The sequence below is a fragment of the Ranitomeya imitator genome, chromosome 9 (genome assembly GCF_032444005.1).
Source record: "Ranitomeya imitator isolate aRanImi1 chromosome 9, aRanImi1.pri, whole genome shotgun sequence".
In the NCBI taxonomy this organism is placed as follows: Eukaryota; Metazoa; Chordata; class Amphibia; order Anura; family Dendrobatidae; genus Ranitomeya; species Ranitomeya imitator.
The window spans coordinates 5133312-5156618 of NC_091290.1; the positions used below are offsets into that span (position 1 = coordinate 5133312).

Below are 23307 nucleotides of genomic sequence, written 5' to 3' on the forward strand. Positions count from 1 at the left end.
CTCTCATGATACACTGCCTCAGCACAGTCCCGCTCATCACACACGGCCTCCGCATCGTCCCTCTCATCACACACGGCCTCCGCACCGTCCCTCTCATGATACACGGCCTCCGCACCGTCCTGTTTTGAATTCTGTTGTCGAGCTCCCTCCTGTGGTCGTGAATGGTACTTCGGCGAGTTCTGTCTATGGGCTCCCTCTGGTGGCTATGAGTGAAGCTGCTGCTTCTGAGGTTCCTTACACAGGTGACGTGGTTTATCCTTTGGTTGGCTGCTCTATTTAACTCCTCTCAGATCGTTACTCCATGCCAGCTGTCAATGTTTTTTGCATTGCTTCAGTTCGCTCCTGGATCTCTCTGGTGACCTGCCTTCTCCTGCAGAAGCGAAGTTCCTGATAGTCTTTATTTGTTCACTGTTTTCTTGTCCAGCTGGTTATCATGATTTTGTCTTGCTAGCTGGAAGCTCTGGGATTCAGCGTGGCCCCTCCGCACCGTGAGTCGGTGCGGAGGTCCTTTTTGCACACTCTGCGTGGTCTTTTGTAGGTTTTTGTGCTGATCGCAAAGTTACCTTTCCTATCCTCTGTCTATTTAGTAAGTCTGGCCTCCCTTTGCTGAAACTTGTTTCATTTCTGCGTTTGTGACTTTCATCTATACTCACAGTCAATATATGTGGGGGGCTTCCTTTACCTTTGGGGAATTTCTCTGAGGCAAGGTAGGCTTTATTTTCTATGTCTAGGGCTAGATAGTTCTTAGGCTGTGACGAGGCGCTTAGGTCTGGTCAGGAGCGCTCCACGGCTATTTTTAGTGTGTGTGATAGGATTAGGGCTTGCGGTCAGCAGAGCTCCCACATCCCAGAGCTCGTCCTGTATGAGGTTTAACTATCAGGTCATTCCGGGTGCTCCTAACCACCAGGTCATAACACCGTCCCTTTCGTCACACACGGCCTCAGCCCTGTCCTCTCTTTTAAAGTATTCCAGCCACACACCCCAATATAAACTACTACAGTGTCCTCCCTTATGAATTAAATATCTATCACATGGTTCTCCTTTATGATCTGCCCTCCAGACCATTTCCATGTTTAGTACTCCCCCACACTGCCCCTCTCCATATTGCGCCTCATTCCCTTCTACAGCAAACGTCTCTTGTATCTTCAGCTCTAATATGGAGCACTTCACTTTTCCCCACTGAAGACGCTTTTGCCTTTGGTCTGGTGGAGGGGATCCATTCTTTTTCTTCTCTTAAGCCACCCTCAGTACCAGCCCCCCATCCTGGCACTTATGTCCCTGAATAGAGGGGTGAGTCTCCGCAGAGAAGTGTGGACCGTCCTGGGAGCTGCACCTGGCGATGAGATGTGGGCCAGTAGATTGCAGCCTCACGATGGTGCCATTGTGACGACACAGGTGACAGAGCGCTCTTATCTCCAGGCTGCAGGTAGCAGAACATCGCGGCTCCTCTTGTAACGCTCTGCGGCCGCGGACAGCCCCATCATGCGGCATTAATGCTGCATGCTATGACGGAGATCACTTCTTCATTCTTAATTGGTGCTTACATTTTTCTCCCTCTGATTGATCTAATGTTTAAATGAACTCATTTATTTATTAGAATTGCAGAGTCCTGACTACAAAGTCGCCCAAAATAAGGAACGTCGCTGCCAGATTGATCGTCCTGCCACCGAAAAAACCTGCCATCTGCTGCGCAGCCGCCACCGCCTCGTAAAACCGCAGAATGAATCTGGATTAAAGAATAAAAAGGCTTCATTGAGATTCTGGGGTGACGGTGCGGTGAGAACGAACTAGATTTAATAGTGTGGGGGAAGGGTCGCTGCTCTGTGATTGGCCGATTTATCCATAGATATACCTTACATGAAACAAGGTGGCAAATTCCCGGCAAGTAACAGCTGCACTAGAAAAATGGGAACGAGTCTGGTCCAGATACATAAAGGCGGCTCATATCATCACGGTAACTATCTCTGCTCACTGTCAGTCAATTGGAAGTTATCAGATTGATCTGCGCCTAGTCCTGCTCACACAGCTGATTTCACAGTGGCATGTAAAAGTGTCAGCACCCCTGGTCAAAATTACTGTTTTTGTGAACAGTTGATCAAGTAGCAAAAATGATTTCTAAAAGGCCAAAAAGGTAAAGATGACACATTTACTTTGTGTTTTAAGCAAAATTATATATATATTTTTTCATCTTTTACATTTTAAAAATTACAAAAAAGATGGGCCGATGTAAAAGTTTGGGCACCCTGCATGGTTCGTACCTAGTAACACCCCATTCTGCAAGTATCACCCCTTGTAAATGCGTTCTGTAGCCAGACAAGAGTCTTACAGTTCTTGTTTGAGGGACTTTCCACCATTCTTCCTCTGCTAGTTCAAGGTCTCGCCAATGATGGTCAGATCAAGGGACTGTGAGGGCCATTGTAACAGTTTCAGTTTGCGCCTTTTGAGGTCATCTATTGTGGATTGTGACATGTGTAGGATCATTATCCATTTGTAGCAGCCATCTTTTTCCTCTTTTCCTTCAGCTTTTTTACAGATGTGTTATGTTTATATCAAGAATTTGTTGAAATTTCATTGAATCAATTCTTCCCTCTACCCGAGAAATGCTCCCCGTACCATTGGCTGCAACACAACCCCAAAGCATGATTGATCCACCCCATGATTGGTGAGATTTTCTTTTCCTGAAATTCTGTGCCCTTTTGTCTACACACATAGCTTTGATCATTGTGGACACAGAGTTCTGTTTTATCCTCATCAGTCCACAGGATTTGTTTCCAAAATGTATCAGGCTTGTTTAGATTTTCTTTTGCATACTTCTGATGCTGAATTTTATGGTGAGGACGCAGGAGAGGTTTTCTTCTGATGACTCTTCCACGAAAGCCATTTTTGTGCGGATGACCCTGAACAGTAGAACAATGTACCACAACTCCAGAGTCTGCTAAATCTTTCTGACGGTCTGTTCCAGTTAACATAGTAACATAGTTAGTAAGGCCGAAAAAAGACATTTGTCCATCCAGTTCAGCCTATATTCCATTATAATAAATACCCAGATCTACGTCCTTCTACAGAACCTAATAATTGTATGATACAATATTGTTCTGCTCCAGGAAGACATCCAGGCCTCTCTTGAACCCCTCGACTGAGTTCGCCATCACCACCTCCTCAGGCAAGCAATTCCAGATTCTCACTGCCCTAACAGTAAAGAATCCTCTTCTATGTTGGTGGAAAAACCTTCTCTCCTCCAGACGCAAAGAATGCCCCCTTGTGCCCGTCACCTTCCTTGGTATAAACAGATCCTCAGCGAGATATTTGTATTGTCCCCTTATATACTTATACATGGTTATTAGATCGCCCCTCAGTCGTCTTTTTTCTAGACTAAATAATCCTAATTTCGCTAATCTATCTGGGTATTGTAGTTCTCCCATCCCCTTTATTAATTTTGTTGCCCTCCTTTGTACTCTCTCTAGTTCCATTATATCCAGTTAAGCAGGGATTCCGATTTGCCTCTGTAGCAATCCTACACGCTGCTCTCACTGACATTTTGCTTGGTCTCCCAGACCTTATCTTGACCTCCACTGTTCCTGGCAACTGACATTTCTTAATTACATTTCGAGCTGAGGAAAGGGCAACTTGACAACGCTTTGCTTTTCTTATAGCATTCTCTTGCTATTTGGGCCTCCACCATTTTCAGAGTGCTCGGCCGCTGCTTAGACGAACCCATGGCTGCTGTTTTATGGCAAAAGGTTTTCATAAAGCTGGGAAATTTGCATCACCTGGCCTTTCCTAACGATGCTCGTGAACAAGCCATAACCCTAACAAGCTAATTAAGGTCTGAGACTTTAATAGAAATCTGTGCATAGAAATCTCCAATGGCGCCCAAACTTCTGCACTGGCCCATTTTCCTTTTTGTATTTTTAAAAAATGTAAAATATGAAGAAAAAAAAATTATATATTGTTGGACTAAAATACAAAGGAAATGTGTCATCCGTAACTTTCAGCCTTCTAGAGATCATTTCATCTTCAACTTGCTTAACTGTTCACAGTAACAGTAATTTTGACCAGGGGCGCCCAAACTTTTACATGCCACTGTACAATACAAATCTTGGCAAGCTTAAATAGGCTGTCCTGGATTACATATACAGGGGCTTCTCACAAAATTAGAATATCATCAAAAAGTGAATCTCCTATATTCTATAGAGTCATTACACACAGAGTGATCTATTTCACGTGTTCATTTCTGTTAATGTTGATGATTATGGCTTACAGCCAATGAAAACCCAAAAGTCGTCATCTCAGTAAATTAGAATACTTTATAACACCAGCTTGAAAAATGATGGTAAAATCTGAAATGTTCCCTACTGAAATGTCTGTTCAGTAACTGCACTCAATACTTGGCTCCTTTTGCATCAATTACTGCATCAATGCGGCGTGGCATGGAGGCGATCAGCCTGTGGCGCTGCTGAGGGGTTATGGAAGCCCAGGTTGCTTTGATAGCAGCTTTCAGCTCGTCTGCATAGTTGGGTCTGATGTCTCATCTTCCTCTTGAAAATACTCCATAGATTCTCTATGGGGTTAAAGGGAACCTGTCACTCCCCCCAGGCGTTTTTAACTAAAAGAGCCACCTTGTGCTGTACTAACGCTATGTGCACACGTCAGGATTTCTGGCAAAAATTTTCCTGACAAAAATCTGACATTTCCGCCAGAAATCCGCATGCGGCTTTTTTTTGCGTGTTTTTGATGCGTTTTTTCCAAATGCATAGAATAGCGGGAAAAACACAAAATTAATGAACATGCTGCTTTTTTTTTACCGCAATGCATTTTTTTCGCGGAAAAAAAACGCATCATGTGCACAAAAATTGCAGAATGCATTCTAAATGATAGGATGCATATGTCTGCAGTTTTATCACGAAAAAACCTGAACGTGTGCACATACCCTAATGCTGCATTCTGACAAGGTGGCTCATTGCCGCAATAATCGCTTTTATAATGTGCCTCCCTCATACCTCGAATTTGTCAGCCTCCTCTTCCTTCATTAATGCCCCGACGCCTGCGCTGTAAGTTCGAAGGACAGCGCAACTGCGCATACCCCCCAAAAAAACAAAAAACCTTACAGTGCAGGCGCTGTAACGCTAATGTAGGAAGGAGGCGGGGCGCAGAGGCCCTGAGTGAAGGCGGTGGTGCGTCTGTGTCAGGGAGGAAAGACCTGCCCCCCCTGACAAATTCGAGGTATGAGGGGGCACATTATAAAAGCTATTATTGCAGCGTCGGCAGGGACCAGAACTAAAAGAGCCACCTTGTCAGAATGCAGCATTAGTGCAGCACAAGGTGGCTCTTTTAGTTAAAAACGCCTGGGGGGGGGGGAGTTTGGTGGGGACCGGAGACAGGTTCCCTTTAAGGTCAGGCGAGTTTGCTGCCAATCAAGCCCAGTGATACTGTTGTTTTTACACCAGGTATTGGTACTTTTGGCAGTGTGGACAGGGGCCAAGTCCTGCTGGAGAATGACATTTCCATCTCCAAAAAGCAGAGGGAAGCATGAAGTGCTCTAAAATGTCAAATCACCCACCTTTCGCCCCATTCAGAATAAAACAATCATTCAGAATCGCCTGATGAATTAAAAAAAAAAAAAAAAAATTAACCTGATTGCTTAACGGCGTAGCGAGAAAAAAGTCAAAACATCAGAATTACCTTCTTTTGGACGCCTCGACATTGCATTAAAATACAATAACAGGCGATCAAAAGATCGTATTTGCACCAAAATGGTATCATTAAAAATGTCAGCTCGGCGCACAAAAAATAAACGCTCACCCAACCAGAGATCTTGAAAAAAGGAGACTCTACGGGTCTTGGAATATGGCGGAATGTATTTATTTATTTTTTTAGCAAAGTTTGGATTTTTTTTTCACCACTTACCGTATATTCTCGAGTATTATTATTATTTATTGTTATAGCGCCATTTATTCCATGGCGCTTTACATGTGAGGAGGGGTATACATAATGAAAACAAGTACAATAATCTTAAACATTACAAGTCATAACTGGTACAGGAGGAGAGAGGACCCTGCCCGCGAGGGCTCACAATCTACAAGGGATGGGTGAGGATACAGGAGGTGAGAGGACCCTGCCCGCGAGGGATCACAATCTACAAGGGATGGGTGAGGATACAGGAGGTGAGAGGACCCTGCCCGCGAGGGCTCACAATCTACAAGGGATGGGTGAGGATACAGGAGGAGAGAGGACCCTGCCCGCGAGGGCTCACAATCTACAAGGGATGGGTGAGGATACAGGAGGAGAGAGGACCCTGCCCGCGAGGGCTCACAATCTACACGGGATGGGTGAGAATACAGGAGGAGAGAGGACCCTGCCCGCGAGGGCTCACAATCTACAAGGGATGGGTGAGGATACAGGAGGAGAGAGGACCCTGCCCGCGAGGGCTCACAATCTACAAGGGATGGGTGAGGATACAGGAGGAGAGAGGACCCTGCCCGCGAAGGCTCACAATCTACAAGGGATGGGTGAGGATACAGTAGGTGAGGATAGAGCTGGTCGTGCAGTGGTTTGGTCGATCGGTGGTTACTGCAGGTTGTAGGCTTGTCGGAAGAGGTGGGTCTTCAGGTTCTTTTTGAAGGTTTCGATGGTAGGTGAGAGTCTGATGTGTTGTGGTAGAGAGTTCCAGAGTAGGGGTGATACGCGAGAGAAATCTTGTATACGATTGTGGGAAGAGGAGATAAGAGGGGAGTAGAGAAGGAGATCTTGTGAGGATCGGAGGTTGCGGGTAGGTAAGTATCGGGAGACGAGGTCACAGATGTATGGAGGAGACAGGTTGTGGATGGCTGTGTATGTCATGGTTAGGGTTTTGTAGTGGAGTCTCTGGGCAATGGGGAGCCAGTGAAGGGATTGACAGAGGGGAGAGGCCGGGGAATAGCGGGGGGACAGGTGGATTAGTCGGGCAGCAGAGTTTAGAATAGATTGGAGGGGTGCGAGAGTGTTAGAGGGGAGGCCACAGAGCAGGAGGTTGCAGTAGTCAAGGCGAGAGATGATGAGGGCATGGACTAGGGTTTTTGCAGATTCATGGTTGAGGAATGAACGGATTCGTGAAATATTTTTGAGTTGGAGGCGGCAGGAAGTGGAAAGGGCTTGGATATGTGGTTTGAAGGAGAGATCAGCGTCAAGGATTACCCCGAGGCAGCGAGCTTGTGGGACTGGAGTATAAGCCGACCCCCCCCTAATTCTGCCACAAAAAAACTGGGAAAACTTATTGACTCGAGTATAAGCCTAGGGTGTGATATGCAGCAGCTACTGGTAAATTTCAAAAGTAAAAATAGATATCAATAAAAGTAAAATTAATTGAGACATCGGTAGGTTAAGTGTTTTGGAATATCCATATTGAATCAGGAGCGACATATAATGCTCCATAAAGTTTATGATGGGCCCCATAAGATGCTTTAGAGATATTTGCCCCATATAATGCTGCACAAATGTTGATTATGGCTCCAGAGATATCTGCCCCATATAATGCTGCACATGGCCACATAAGATGCTCCATACAGATAACTGCCCCATATAATGCTGCACATGGCCCCATAAGATGCTCCATAAATTATGCCCCATATGCTGTTGCTGCGATAAAAAAAAACGAGAAAAAAAAAAATAAAAAAAATCACATACTCCCCTCTCGTCGCTCAGGCCCCCGGCACTTGCTATATTCACCTGCTCCCCGTTCTACCGTCGGCACCGCTGTGTCTTCCGCGTCCTCTGCACTGACGTTCAGGCAGAGGGCGGCGCGCACTAATCGCGTCATTGCGCCCTCTGACCTGAGCGTCACTGCAGAAGAGACGGAAGACACAGCGGCGCCGACGGTAGAACGGGGAGCAGGTGAATATCGTGCACTGCGTCATACTCACCTGCTCCTGGGGCGGTCCCTGCACGTCCCTGGTTCTCCGGGCGCCGGCAGCTTCTTCCTGTAGTGAGCGGTCACATGGTACCGCTCATTACAGTAATGAATATGCGGCTCCACCACTATGGGAGTGGAGTGGGGTCCATATTCATTACTGTAATGAGCAGTACCATGTGACCGCTCACTACAGGAAGAAGCTGCCGGCGCCCGGAGAACCAGGGACGTGCAGGGACCGCCCCAGGAGCAGGTGAGTACTATAAGGGTATGTGTCCACTTTCAGGATGGCCGGCGGTATCGCCGGAGCGGCTTAGCCGCTCTGCGGTAAGCCCCGCCCCCTTTCTGGGACGCGATGATGCCGGATGTGTTCACAGCACACATCCGGCATCATCGCTCCCCACCATAGGGCCCTGTGCTATATCTTGCGGCAACGCAGCGTCGCCGCAAGATATACGGACATGCTGCGATCTGAAAAGATGCGCAGCATGTCCGGAGTCGCAGGGCCGCCGCGTGCGTGTTACCACGCATAGTGGAGACAGGATTTCATTAAATCCCCTGCACTATGCTGTAACATCTGGACGCTGCGTGTCTGACGCTGCGGCTCTATGCAGCGTCAGACATGCAGCGTTCCCTGCACGTGGACACATACCCTTAGACAGCTGCTGTTCTCCCTCCCATGCGTATGACTCGAGTATAAGCTGAGAGGGACAATTTCAGCCTAAAAAAAAATGGGCTGAAATTCTCTGCTTATACTCGAGTATATACGGTAGATAAAAAATAATCTAGACATGTTTGGGGTCTATGACCTGGAGAATCATAATGGCAGCTTAGTTTTAGCATTTAGTGAACCTAGCAAAAAAGCCAAAACAAAAAACAAGTGTGGGACTGCATTTATTTTTGCAATTTTGCCACACTTGGAATTTGTTTCACGTTTTCTAGTACATGACATGGTAAAACCAATGGCATCGTTCAAAAGTACAACTCATTCAGCAAAAAATAAGCCCTCAAATGGTCATATTGAGGGAAAAAAAATAAAAATATTTCTCTGGGAAGAAGGGGAGCAAAAAATGAAAATGCAAAACTAAAAATACCCCTAGTCGTTAAGCATTTAATCCCTTAGGAATTCTCTGCAGGTGTTTGTTGTTAATTCTAATTTACTGAGATAATGACATTTGGGCTTTCATTGGCTGTAAGCCATAATCATCAACATTAACAGAAATAGACATGTGAAATAGATCACTCTGTGTGTAATCACTCTACAGAATATAGGAGATTCATTTTTTGTATTGAAGAACTGACATTCACTTTTTGAGGATATTCTCATTTTGTGAGGAGTCCCTGTATATGGCTGCCTTCTGCCACATATAGTGCCACCCACACGTACACGTTGTGACTGGTCACTGATCTGCCACCATTTCAGCCACATCCGGCAGTATACAGGACAGCGGTCAGACGAGTGCGGCCAAGAGTCCTCGAAGAAGACAAAAAGTTAACTTTTATAAAAAGACAAACCAGCATGTGAATTGCCCCCTTTCAAATAAAATAAAAATTGTCTGCAGTAGGAAGGGGTTAATTAGGGGAACAATAATTCCCAGTCGGGGCCGTGGCTCACATAGGATCTACGTAGACATCACTAGTCCTACATACATGGCGCACAAGAACTGACAGCAGCCGCTGAAATTACTTTAATGGAAAGAAAGTCTGTGGAATTAACACATTAATCTGAAACCAGCCAGTCTGGGGGTCAGCCGTGTAACCAGCCAGTCCGGGGGGGGGGGGGGGTCGGCCGCGTAACCAGCCAGTCCGGGGGGTCGGCCGCGTAACCAGCCAGTCCGGGGGGTCGGCCGCGTAACCAGCCAGTCCGGGGGGTCGGCCGCGTAACCAGCCAGTCCGGGGGGTCGGCCGCGTAACCAGCCAGTCCGAGGGGTCGGCCGCGTAACCAGCCAGTCCGGGGGGTCGGCCGCGTAACCAGCCAGTCCGGGGGGTCGGCCGCGTAACCAGCCAGTCCGGGGGGTCGGCCGCGTAACCAGCCAGTCCGGGGGGTCGGCCGCGTAACCAGCCAGTCCGGGGGGGTCGGCCGCGTAACCAGCCAGTCCGGGGGGGGGGCGGGGGGGGGCGGTCTGGCTGGTTACGCGGCCGTCCGGGGGGGTCGGCCGCGTAACCAGCCAGTCCGGGGGGGTCGGCCGCGTAACCAGCCAGTCCGGGGGGTCGGCCGCGTAACCAGCCAGTCCGGGGGTCAGCCGTGTAACCAGTCCGGGGGTTGGCTGGCTCTGCTGCTGGTTACACACTCAGATTTCACACAGTTTTAGCAGCACGTGTAGGAACAGTGTATTGGATCTGGGCTGAGACTTTCTACCATGTTAGTAAAATAAAAAGGGTAAAATCCGGTCCCTTATAAAGTCTCTGCGCTCGCAGGCAGCAGATGTCTTGTGCCGCAGGCACCTGGTAATGAGAAGTCATCAGCGCCACTTTTCCTGAGGGTTACGGGAGAATACGACATAGAAAGACAACTGGTGACGGATGGCTGTGGCAGCGGGCGGTGTGACCAGCGTTTTTTTTTTTTATCCTGCTCTCCTTTGAAGATTCTGCTCTTTTTCTGTCTCCTTTAAGGCACTCATAGTTGGGGGACATAGGGGACTGCAGCCGTGTATCCGCACCTAGAGACGCTATACAGAGGTGGGGAGTCTGTGATGATTCCGACCATCAGTGCAGTTAAAGGGCCGATGCGCGCTGCCAGTTCAGGTTCTGACAAATTGCCATTGCAGTTCTTGACATTTGTCAATTGTTCACACTTTGCGGAAAACGCAATGTCTTCTGTCTGCTCCTCATCGTGGCCCCTGTTACTTTGGCAAAAGAACTCCTATAGTCTGATACTACAATGTCTTTTTTATCTGAGGGGTGCTCAGTGGTCCAGGGGACACCCGATGTCCCAGACTGGAGCTCGTGCTGAATCCCGGCTTCCCAGGGATCACTCTTATGGTCCGCGACAGAGAATGGTCCTGGCTGTCCTGGAGCCGGATGGGCTTGGGCTTTGGAGACATTTTTCTCTCCATCTTTGGGGAGGGAAAAAAAAACAAAAACGAAGATATACATGTTAAATTATCCCACTTTCCCTTCAGGCTCCTCCCTTACTTTTCCTCCCCCCCACCCCCTTTTTCTTCCAGGCTCCTCCTCTTTCCCTTCAGACTCCTCCATCTCCCCCTTTTCCCTGCAGGCTCCTCCAGCCCCCCCCCACCTTTTCTTCATGCCCCTCTGTCGCCAGCTTCTTCCCCTCTCCCTCCAGGCTCCTCCAGAGTCGTTCCATTTATCCTCCCCTTCAGCCGCCTCCGCTCCCCCCCTCCCCCCCATTTTCCTCCCCTTCAGGATCCTCCGTCTCCCCCTTTTTTCCTCCTGTCACGTTAATGTATAAAATGGAGTATGGCTTTCATTTCCCCCTTGTTATCACACACGAGGTGGGCTCAGACCCCCCTTCCCCTTGCCTTCGCTGATCTAGGCACAATCCCGGTTTAACTTGAAACTCCAGGGGGAGCCTTGAAACTCCTCTCTGCTCTTTTCCCCCTCCCATCGGAATGTTAATTAGCCATGCAAGTCTCTTTTGTCTCCAAACCCATGTGATTGCTGTAAAGGGGGGAGATATTAAATAAGTCATAATGCGCCGCCAGTGTATGATAGGAAAATTCCAGATACATATTCGGAACGTGCTTTGGTATAGCTTCACAACAGGGCCTTTTGCTGGAGTCTGGCACCAAGAGAATCAGAGAAATGGAGTTCTCCTAAACAGAGTGGAATAGCGAGACAGAGTTTAAAGTCATTAGAAAGCTAATTTTAATATAAGATGAATGATGTGTGTGCTGTGACTCTGCTAGGTTCTCAAGCCTATTTAGGAGTGTTACACGTTTCTTACCAAAATGTGCACCCTGGCAGCTAGGGGAGGGTGCAAATAAAACAACCCCTTTAGTGATGTCACAAGTATAAGTCACTGCACTCAGCCCAGCCTTCATTCTTGCCTGGGACCTCACTGCATCAAGACTCCCTGATTAACTGGGATATCTGGCTCTTCCCACCAGCATGGTTAGCTGAAATGATCTAAGCAGAATGTGAGTGTTAATCTTCTTTAATCCCTGTTTTTTTTTTTTTTTTTTTTTTTTTTATAATTGCTTGTACATACGTTAAGTTGTCTCATATTACAAAATCTTTATAGAATTTTGTAAACACTGCCTAATCTTTTATGGAGTAAAATATACATACTAGCTTTGTTTTCCTTGCTCTAAAACCGTAAGTCCTCTGAAGTTAATTACGCTACTAATTTGGGTTGGCTCGAATCCCTCTGGAGAAATCTGAGCTGGTGGCAGCGAAGTGTGTTCTGGGCTAGGTGGGTACAGCTGGCAGCGACGGAACGGGGTTTTATAAGCTATTGTCTGGCTGCAGCCTGAGCATTTAGAATTCCCTCGCTGCAGGGTGCCTGCTAGCCAGTTCACAGTGAAGCGGCCTGTCCGGCGACTAATTATCCTAGGTGTAGTTCCCTGACTGACCTGAGGGTAAGGGGGGCGCCGGAGAGCTGAAAGTTCCAAAGCGGAACTGTAAAACGGGATCTACATAAATCCCTGCAGTTCGTGATATATTGTAGCAGCAGTGGGATAACTAAAATAAGCCCCTGCTGTAAACTAAGAGGTCAGTCAATAGCCTTGTTTGTGCTTTCGTCACATTGTAGCAGTGGTGGGATAACTAAGATAAGCCCCCATACACATATGGTGATAGCCGTGTGCTAGCCAAAGGTCAACCCCCGATTCGTGACACCTCCCCTCCAGGATCCTCCGTCCCCCTATCCCCCCCCCTTCCTTCAGGCTCCTCCGTCCCCTTTTTCCTCTTTCCTTCCAGGCTCCTCTGGCGTCATCCCCTTTATCCTCCCCTTCAGCCTCTTCTGTACCCTCCCCCCCCCTTTAGGATCCTCCGTCCCCCTTTCCAGGCTCCAGCCAGTGAAGATCAGCCTGCACACTGTTTTCCTGTTCTTTATCAAGGGAGATTTAGGAGACCCCATACAGATATTAGAGGGTCCTGGAGGAATTATTGGGGTCAGCTGACATCTATAATATGGGGTCTTTTACAGTGACCCATCTCTGTTGCCCTCTTTGTCTGCGGTGCTGTTTTGGGGGCTCTGTATATGCCCTACCGCATTAGAAGGCCTAAGACTTGCGTTCTTCCTCAGGACGGTGCCGTTTGGTAGAGAACTGGACATGAGCTTCTTGTTTCCGACCTAAAGGGAAAGAAATGAAGATTTGTGAGCGGCGGCAGAGAGGAGAAGCGGTAACAGCGGGCGCCGCTGTGCGGCCCATACAATAGAAGGGGCGGACGGCGGAGAGGAGGCGGCAGCCACCATGTGTCAGTCACAGACGTGCCGACAGTTGAGCGAGTGTGAACAGCGGCCTATTAATACCAGGTAAGGCCGGCAGATGGGCAGCGCAGGAATCTAACCCTTAATGACCCAGAGGGCAGATGGGCAGCGCAGGAGTCTGACCCTTAATGACCCGGAGGGCAGATGGGCAGCGCAGGAGTCTGACCCTTAATGACCCGGAGGGCAGATGGGCAGCGCAGGAGTCTGACCCTTAATGACCCGGAGGGCAGATGGGCAGCGCAGGAGTCTGACCCTTAATGACCCAGAGGGCAGATGGACAGCGCAGGAGTCTGACCCTTAATGACCCGGAGGGCAGATGGGTAGCGCAGGAGTCTGACCCTTAATGACCCGGAGGGCAGATGGGCAGTGCAGGAATCTGACCCTTAATGACCCAGAGGGCAGCGCAGGAGTCTGATCCTTAATGACCAGATGGTGATTTATTTTTCACTGTTACTGTCCGCATCTTGGCAGCCATTGCGGTTTCTAGTCTCGGGTCTTTACAGGGTCTTAACGCAGGAGAACTCTGTGCGCTGATTGGGGAACTTGTAATCACGGTGTAATTGTCGTGTGGCCGAGAGGGATTTTGCAAGTCTTTACTTTTACCTTTCACAATAAGTAACGCGCCATGAGGTTATTACGTAGATATCAAATGTGCAGAGATGAGAGCCAGGGTCCAGGACGCCACTCTGCGCCCCGTCACCTGCATTATGCTGCGGTGGAGCTGCTGCACGGGGCGATCATTGGCCGCGGGTCCGGTGTACACAGCCCTGGCTGCAGAACGCTGGACGATCTCTGGAACAACTGTGCAGGTACGATGTGAAATATGCAGCTCGGGAAGGAGACATTTACCCCCGAGCACCGGCACAAGTGTAGGGTCTGAAGCTGCCGGCGGATCTCGTGTTCGCAGCCACGGAGCTTTACATAAAATCCTCGTCCCCCACAATCAGATGAAACAAAGCTCCGCATACGGGCGATGCGCGTCTCCGCTCTGCGGCCGGCCCGTCTGTAAGTCAGAGGCTGACATTTACTGTCCAGTAAAAAGACCGTGAAAACGTCGCACAGATATACGGCGCGGCGCGAAAATATCAGATCCTCCAATAAACCGCAAATAACAATAAAACGGAGACTTTATGGGACAATGAAGGAAAACATCACTCGTTAAATGGGGTTTAATGCAGCAGTATCTTCTCCACGATCACCGGCAGATGGCACTGCCGCCGTAAATCACCGATCAGTTACTGGGCAGACGGCACTGCCACCGTAAATCACCAGTTACCGGGCAGACGGCACTGCCACCGTAAATCACCGATCAGTTACCGGGCAGACAGCACTGCCGCCGTAAATCACCGATCAGTTACCGGGCAGACAGCACTGCCACCGTAAATCACCGATCAGTTACCAGGCAGACGGCACTGCCGCCGCAAATCACCGATCAGTTACCGGGCAGACGGCACTGCCACTGTAAATCACCCATCGGTTACCAGGCAGACGGCACTGCCGCTGTAAATCACCGATCAGTTACCGGGCAGACGGCACTGCCACTGTAAATCACCCATCGGTTACCAGGCAGACGGCACTGCCACTGTAAATCACCGATCGGTTACCAGGCAGACGGCACTGCCGCTGTAAATCACCGATCAGTTACCGGGCAGACGGCACTGCCACTGTAAATCACCGATCAGTTACCGGGCAGATGGCACTGCCACTGTAAATCACCGATCAGTTACCGGGCAGACGGCACTGCCACTGTAAATCACCGATCGGTTAACAGGCAGACGGCACTGCCGCTGTAAATCACCGATCAGTTACCGAGCATAAGTTCAGAGAACACCGGGCGCATACACAGTACCGGGGGGCTCACTGCCTACGCTGTGTACCGGTTTGGTTGGCGTGGACGGTTTGCTGCTGCAGCTGTCGGTCTCCGATGTCCCGTTGCTACTGGTTGGGCTGCTCCGATCCTCGACTACGTCCAGTATGGCCGCCCTGGGAATGCCTTTTGTCTCTCCTTCCAGACGGTCGTCGTGGTCTGGGCTGTTTCGCCACGTCTTCATCATTTCCAGAACATTGGACGGTCTCTGGTCGCTGCTGGTGTCCCCCTGACAAGTAACGTTATCAGAGCGTTAGGTCTCCTGCACCATTTTATACTAAGGGGAAGCGCTAACCTAGCAGCACCCATTCCACCCAATTATCCGGAGACAATGGTGTCCAGAGAGGACAATGGAGGACAGGGGCGTCCAGCAGGAAGAGGACGGGGGCGCAGAGAGGTTTGGAGGAAGACAAGATGGGGGGGAGGGGTAGTCAAGGGACAGAAGGATAAGTTATATATGGAGGACACAGTGGTCAGAGGACAGTGGGGTTAGGAGGGAGGACGACAGTGGTCAGGGGGGTCAGGAGGGAGGACGACAGTGGTCAGAGGACAGTGGGGTCAGGAGGGAGGACGACAGTGGTCAGAGGACAGTGGGGTCAGGAGGGAGGACGACAGTGGTCAGAGGACAGTGGGGTCAGGAGGGAGGACGACAGTGGTCAGGGGGGTCAGGAGGGAGGACGACAGTGGTCAGAGGACAGTGGGGTCAGGAGGGAGGACGACAGTGGTCAGAGGACAGTGGGGTCAGGAAGGAGGACGACAGTGGTCAGGGGGGTCAGGAGGGAGGACGACAGTGGTCAGTGGGGTCAGGAGGGAGGACGACAGTGGTCAGAGGACAGTGGGGTCAGGAAGGAGGACGACAGTGGTCAGGGGGGTCAGGAGGGAGGACGACAGTGGTCAGAGGACAGTGGGGTCAGGAGGGAGGACGACAGTGGTCAGGGGGGTCAGGAGGGAGGACGACAGTGGTCAGAGGACAGTGGGGTCAGGAGGGAGGACGACAGTGGTCAGAGGACAGTGGGGTCAGGAGGGAGGACGACAGTGGTCAGAGGACAGTGGGGTTAGGAGGGAGGACGACAGTGGTCGGGGGTCAGGAGGGAGGACGACAGTGGTCAGAGGACAGTGGGGTCAGGAGGGAGGACGACAGTGGTCAGAGGACAGTGGGGTCAGGAGGGAGGACACAGTGGTCAGAGGACAGTGGGGTCAGGAGGGAGGACGACAGTGGTCAGGGGGGTCAGGAGGGAGGACGACAGTGGTCAGAGGACAGTGGGGTCAGGAGGGAGGACGACAGGACAGTAGGGTCAGGAGGGAGGACTACAGGTCAGAGGACAGTGGGGTTAGGAGGGAGGACGACAGTGGTCAGAGGGGTCAGGAGGGAGGACGACAGTGGTCAGAGGACAGTGGGGTCAGGAAGGAGGACGACAGGACAGTAGGGTCAGGAGGGAGGACTACAGGTCAGAGGACAGTGGGGTCAGGAGGGAGGACGACAGTGGTCAGAGGGGTCAGGAGGGAGGACGACAGGACAGTAGGGTCTGGAGGGAGGACGACAGTGGTCAGAGGGGTCAGGAGGGAGGACGACAGTGGTCAGAGGACAGTGGGGTCAGAAGGGAGGACATGGGACAACTGAGCAGCAGCCTTCTGCCCACTGAAAACACATGAACATTAGTCTGGGCGTCCGTGTGTATGGGAGAGAGGGGGCTGATATCAGCCAGTGGGTCAGTAACCTGCATCACGCAGTTATGATTTCTGGGGGTCTCTGGGTGGGAGGATACGATGAGGCACATGTCCATGTAATGCTGCTGGCACCTACTGTGATCCAGGAATTGTCGAGCAGTTCGTTGGCGGTGATCCGGTCAGCAGGATCCACTCTCAGAAGTTTCTGTAGAACGTCTTTGGCTGGAAACAAATTGAAAGAACAAACAATACTTTACTAGGAGAAGCGCATCATGTGCGACATCGCTACGCATCCAGTCACATCACGTGGGGAGTCGCTACGCATCCGGTCACATCACGTGCGGTGTAGCTACACATCCGTCCCATCACGTGCGGTGTAGCTATGCATCCGATCACATCACGTGCGGTGTAGGTACGCATCCGGTCACATCACGTGCGGTGTAGCTACGCATCCGGTCACATCACGTGCGGTGTAGCTACGCATCCGGTCACATCACGTGCGGTGTAGCTACGCATCCGGTCACATCACGTGCAGAGTCGCTACGCATCCGGTCACATTGGGAATGGCATCGCTATGTCAGAATGGTTAATCTATTTCTATAGTCTCTGCTTGCTGTCAGTGAATGGGATGATTTTATTTACATCTGAAGATTTAAAACTCGCCCCGGTCTAGTGATGTAGACGGAGATAGTGATATAATTGTATCTAGTCTACACAATCATCTCTGCACACTTTGTGCCCAGTTCTCAGTACCTCCGCTTGCTGTGATTCAGGAGGACCCCGTCATGTGATGCAGAGGCAGGGGAGCACGGCTCGACACAGGCAGAGGCAGGGGAGCACGGCTCGACACAGGCAGAGGCAGGGGAGCACGGCTCGACACAGGCAGAGGCAGGGGAGCACGGCTCGACACAGGCAGAGGCAGGGGAGCACGGCTCGACACAGGCAGAGGCAGGGGAGCACGGCTCGACACAGGCAGAGGCAGGGGAGCACGGCTCGACACAGGCACCGGCAGGGGAGCACGGCTCGACACAGGCACCGGCAGGGGAGCACGGCTCGACACAGGCAGCGGCAGGGGAGCACGGCTCGACACAGGCACCGGCAGGGGAGCACGGCTCGACACAGGCAGAGGCAGGGGAGCACGGCTCGACACAGGCACCGGCAGGGGAGCACGGCTCGACACAGGCACAGGAGCTTCCGTCTGTCGATCACATGAACATTACAGGATTTTTAGGTCCCGAAAGAAACAGCAAGCAGAGATCTTGAAACTAGGTAAAATGACAATGACAGAAAAAAAAAAATCGTATAAAGCATTTTTGTAGGATCTGGAATATTCCAGAACATTACAAGCTACTTAACTTTCCAAAAAAGGGGGCCACGTTCTGTTCTGCAGGGTCCTGCCGCTGAGAGCGATTTCCTGAAGCAGACCGGAGGCTGCGAGTCACCGCTCCATTCAGTCTATGGGGCCATCAGAGGTAGCGGAGCTGCACTCCGGAGGAAGTGCGCCTGCGCTGCCCCCCGCTCCACTCTCTGGGGGTCCCAGATGTGATCACATCTTCTGTGGATTGGTGAAAACTTGTAATGTGGGGATAACCCTCGCAGTTACTGATTACTGGAAGCCATTTGTGTTTATTTCTCAGTCTTTGTTTTTCAGGCAAACTGCTGGATGTGATGGAATAAGTGGCGGCTCCAGGGGCTGGCGTTCTGTGTGGAGCCCCCCGGCTGCCGCATATAATAGCACTTGACTGTTGTGGTATTGCGGCAGCCCTGGGCGTCTGTGTGCGGAGATGGCGGCATTAGACTCAGGCTGTGATATTAGGTAACACAGGAGCTGAGCTGTTCACCATTGTCAGAGTCGCGGGCTAATGTAAGCGATCGATGGCTGAACCTTTCCTAAGTACACGTCCCTGTCAGCCGAACAATGGCCGCTCTGCCCGGCATGGCGGCTGCTAAAAGGCTGTCTATTTGTAGTGCTGCGGCCGGGGCTGTCGACAGCCATTAAAAGCCTTTTCTCTGCGACACGCTGCTTCTGTCCTCGGCCTTCTGCGTGGGCACTTACCCGCCTCGCTCACAGACTGCCACACCGGAGACGAAAAGTTTAGTTTCCCTCGCTTTATGTGTTCAAAAAGTTTATCCTCCGAGCTTCCCATGAATGGCGGATCCCCGGACAACCTGAGGAAATACAGACACAATCAGGGGACCTGGAGTAGTACCCCTATCATCCCACTCCCTGCAAAGTACATGGGGCAATGCAGATTCTCCCCACGGCTGCAGCGCTAAAATTTCACTTTGCATTTTGTTATCATGAGATCAAGTAACCGGCCGCTATCATTCATATAACCTAATGGGGTATGCAGATTGTGGACCCTCGTTTGTGTGGAAAGTCTGGTTTTTGGACGCAATTCTTCCATGAAGACGACTTCTGACCAGATTCCTCCAAACAGTAGATGGAGTAGCTGCTCCCCATGGTTGATGCCAGTTCTGAGATGATGGCACTGCTGGACATCTGATCTGTACAGGAAGCAACACGATGCATCTCATCTGCTGCACTAAGTTCCCTTGGCCAATCCTTGTGTCTATGGCCCTCAACGTTGCCCATTTCTTGGAGCCGCTTTTTCTTGAACGACAGGTCCTGACGCCCAGTATGTTGTAAAGCTTTGCCTAGGAGACACCTTGTTGATGCAGTATAACTACCTTGTGTCTTGTTGCGCTTAGTCTCGCCATGACCGTGTGTGACCATCGTCCACGACCTCACCTTTGTAGAAGAGTTTTGCTGATCCTCACCCAGTTTTCAGCCTCCTAAATGGCCATTTTATCCTCTATATAAAATGATTATTATCACAGGTTTGGTAGAATTTGTTACTCAGACAGCTGACCATAGTCCTGGGTGTATTTGCAGTCAGGGATTTTGCAGAAGTGATGAAGACGGGCGGTCACCAGCTACTGATGAAGGAGACGGGCGGTCACCAGCTACTGATGGAGGAGACGGGCGGTCACCAGCTACTGATGGAGGAGACGGGCGGTCACCAGCTACTGATGGAGGAGACGGGCGGTCACCAGCTACTGATGGAGGAGACGGGCGGTCACCAGCTACTGCTGGAGGAGACGGGCGGTCACCAGCTACTGATGGAGGAGACGGGCGGTCGCCAGCTACCAATGAGGGAGGCGATGGGCGGTCGCTAGCTACTTTTGCAGTGTCTTTTCTACACCTGCCCAAAACTTTTGCACACTGCTGTCTGTCCAATCTGCAGGTTTGTCATACGTCTAATACCAGCTGGATCCACGCTTGGCTTTATCCAGAATTCCCAAGCCAGTGCCTGCAGAAAGTGAGCTGCATCCATCAGATGTAGAGAAGGCTGTGCAGTAAAAGCTGCACTATACCTACTGGTGGGCATGCTCCGGGGTGGGCTGCAGAGATCAGACATTCGTACCCCACTACACGTTACTCCATATTACCCATCAGCCGATAGCCGGAGGAGCTGCAGTCACGTTCTGGATTATGAGATGACAGCATTGCTCTGCGTGGATGCACGGTCCCGGGACGGCCTGTAGGAGTCGCAGTCACTCCTCCGATTATTTTGACTAATAAATGGCTTCTTTTCGCAGTAGTCAATTATTTCGTTGCTCAGTGTAACCCAATTTCACAACTGTCAGCGTCGGCGCCATTACATAATGATCCTCATCAAAATGCAAATTCCTTTTATTTGTTTTGCAGACGTATAAAGATATTATAGACGGAATAATGAAAATCACAATTAGTCACTTGAGAGAGCAGAGAATTGCGCCACGATTTAGGCCTTGTTTTCACGCTATGATCACGGTACTTAAAAAAAATAAATAAATGTATATCTAGTGTACATATATCTATATACATACATACACTAGATGGTGGCCCAATTCTAACGCATCGGGTATTCTAGAATATGCATGTCCACATAGTATATTACCCAGCCACGTAGTATATTGCCCAGCCACGTAGAATATTGCCCAGCCACGTAGAATATTGCCCAGCCACGTAGAATATTGCCCAGCCACGTAGAATATTGCACAGCCACGTAGAATATTGCACAGCCACGTAGAATATTGCACAGCCACGTAGAATATTGCACAGCCACGTAGAATATTGCACAGCCACGTAGAATATTGCACAGCCACGTAGTATATTCAGACTTAAAATAAAAAATAAACATACTCACCCTCCGTTGAAGTCCTGGCCCTGTGTGCGGTGCACGCAGCAGCTTCCGGTCCCAGGGTTGGTATGGGCGCAGGACCTGTGATGACGTCGCGGTCACATGACTGTAACGTCATGGAAGGTCCTTGTCGCATACCATCATTGCCACCAGAACCTGCCGCTTGCATGGAGCGGTCACCAGAGCGTCGCGAGGAGCGGGAAAGGCCCCGGAATGTGAGTATATGATGATTTTTTATTTTTTTCATTATTTTTAACATTAGATCTTTTTACTATTGACGATGCATAGGCAGCATCAATAGTAAAAACGTTGGTCACACAGGGTTAATAGCAGCGTTAATGGAGTGCGTTACACCGCGGCATAACGCGGTCCATTAGCGCTGCCATTAACCCTGTGTGAGCGCTGACTGGAGGGGAGTATGGAGCGGGCACTGACTGCGGGGAGTAAGGAGCGGCCATTTTCTTCCGGACTGTGCCCGTCGCTGATTGGTCGCAGCAAAACAGCCATGACCAATCAGCGACTTGGATTTCCATGACAGAGAGGCCGCGACCAATGAATATCCGTGACAGAAAGAAGGACAGACGGAAGTGACCCTTACACAATCTATATACATAATTGTCTAAGGGGTACTTCCGTCTGTCTGTCCTTCTGTAACGGTTATTCGTTCGCTGATTGGTTTCGGCAGCTGCCTGTCATGACTGCCGCGACCAATCAGCGACGGGCACAGTCCGGAAGAAAATTGGCGCTCCTTACTCCCCGCACTCACTGCCCGGCGCCGGCATACTCCCCTCCAGTCTGCCCTCACACAGGGTTAATGGCAGCGGTAATGGACCGCGTTATGCCGCGGTGTAATGCAGTCCGTTACCGCTGCTATTAACCCTGTGTGACCAAGTTTTTTTTATTACTATTGACGCAGCCTATGCAGCGTTAATAGTAAAAACATCGAATGTTAAAAATAAAAAAAATGATTATATACTCGCCTCCGCCGCCTTTCCCGCTCCTCGCGATGCAACCGGCACGTTCCGGTCGCACGGATGGTCTGGCAGAAGGACCTGCCACGACGTCACGGTCATGTGACCGCGACGTCATCACAAGTCCAGTGCGCCTGCGCGAACAGGACCTGCCATGATGTCACAGTCATGTGACCGCTACACAATCATGTGACCGCGACATCACGGCAGGTCCTGCATGACAAGGACCTTGCCGATTGCAATGCAGCGGTCCCGGGAGCGTGGCGACAAGCGGCAAAGGCGGCGGATGGTGAGTATAGCAGGCTTCCAACGGGCCTTCGGAAGGTGAGTATATGTTTATTTTTTTTTTTTTACGTCTCTATACTACGTGGCTCTGTGCTGGGCAATATACTACGTGACTGGGCAAAATACTATGACGATATATTCCACGACGCGCAAATCGTTCCCGGCACAGAGGAGCCGCGTCCCGCAAAGGAAGTGTGTCTGACAACCGACGTGTGACAGCGGCCGCTCCGCTTCCCGCAGGTGACCCATACTGTGCGGGATATAAGGGACGTCTGTACACTGCACAATATGAAGCAGGGGGTCTCTGTGCCCCACGTCTCGGTGGATGCCACAACTATCTGATAGCAGAAGACAGAACAGAGTCCGACAGAGAGAGGAAAGAAAAGGTGGCGGGGCAGCCGGAAAGAGAAGAAGAGGTGGGGCAGCCGAAGAGACAAGGCGGCGAGCGAGGCAGTGCTGGAAAGAGATTAAGAAGAGGCAGGGGGTGGCCGGGAGGAGAAGGAGAAGAGGCAGGGTGCCGGAAAGAAGACAGCGAGCGAGGTGGCCCTGGAAAAAGGAGGCTGGGAGTTGGAAAGAAGGGAGGGAGAACGGTGCTGATGTGCGCAGTTCTAGAGCTAATGGCGCTGCACTGATATAGAGCGCCCTGTACAGGACAGAGGCGTTTGATGTTAATGTTTGGTATGATTCTTAGTTGTCCCTGTTAGCCCACATTGTGGGCTCTGACCCCCCTTCTCTCTGTGCTTCTGCTGGCAGAGATGTGTGTATGTGGATCCCAAATCCCTCATGGCCCCCACAAGAATTTTTATTGCCCTTATAGCTGCACAAATCTCCCTCCAGCTGAAACTGGTATGATATCCCTCTCAAGACATGAGGTTCTTTGTTCTATTATAGTAAGATATTGGGCCACCAATTTGGGCTAGAAAAATAAAGAGTATATTTTGCTAACTTTCATTGGTAGATCTTTCAGCCACTATAACCACTTCTCCTGCTCTAAAACGTACCCTAAGCCTTCTGAAGGGAATTACGCTACTGTTTCGGGTTAGCTTCAG

The 23307-nt window shown here is 50.4% G+C and overlaps 1 protein-coding gene across 1 annotated transcript in view; it reads right to left on the reverse strand.

Moving 5' to 3' along the window:
- Positions 1–10451: 10451 nt before the first annotated feature.
- STK33 (serine/threonine kinase 33) overlaps positions 10452–23307 on the reverse strand; it is a 51758-nt gene continuing 38902 nt past the window's right edge. Inside the window, exons 9-13 of the mRNA XM_069740423.1 lie at positions 18872–18984; positions 16952–17037; positions 15158–15376; positions 13059–13142; positions 10452–10941 (exon numbers count right to left, since the gene is read on the reverse strand). Coding sequence (XP_069596524.1) covers positions 10762–10941; positions 13059–13142; positions 15158–15376; positions 16952–17037; positions 18872–18984 — 682 coding nt within the window. The 3' untranslated portion in view covers positions 10452–10761. The remainder of the gene's footprint in view (positions 10942–13058; positions 13143–15157; positions 15377–16951; positions 17038–18871; positions 18985–23307) is intronic.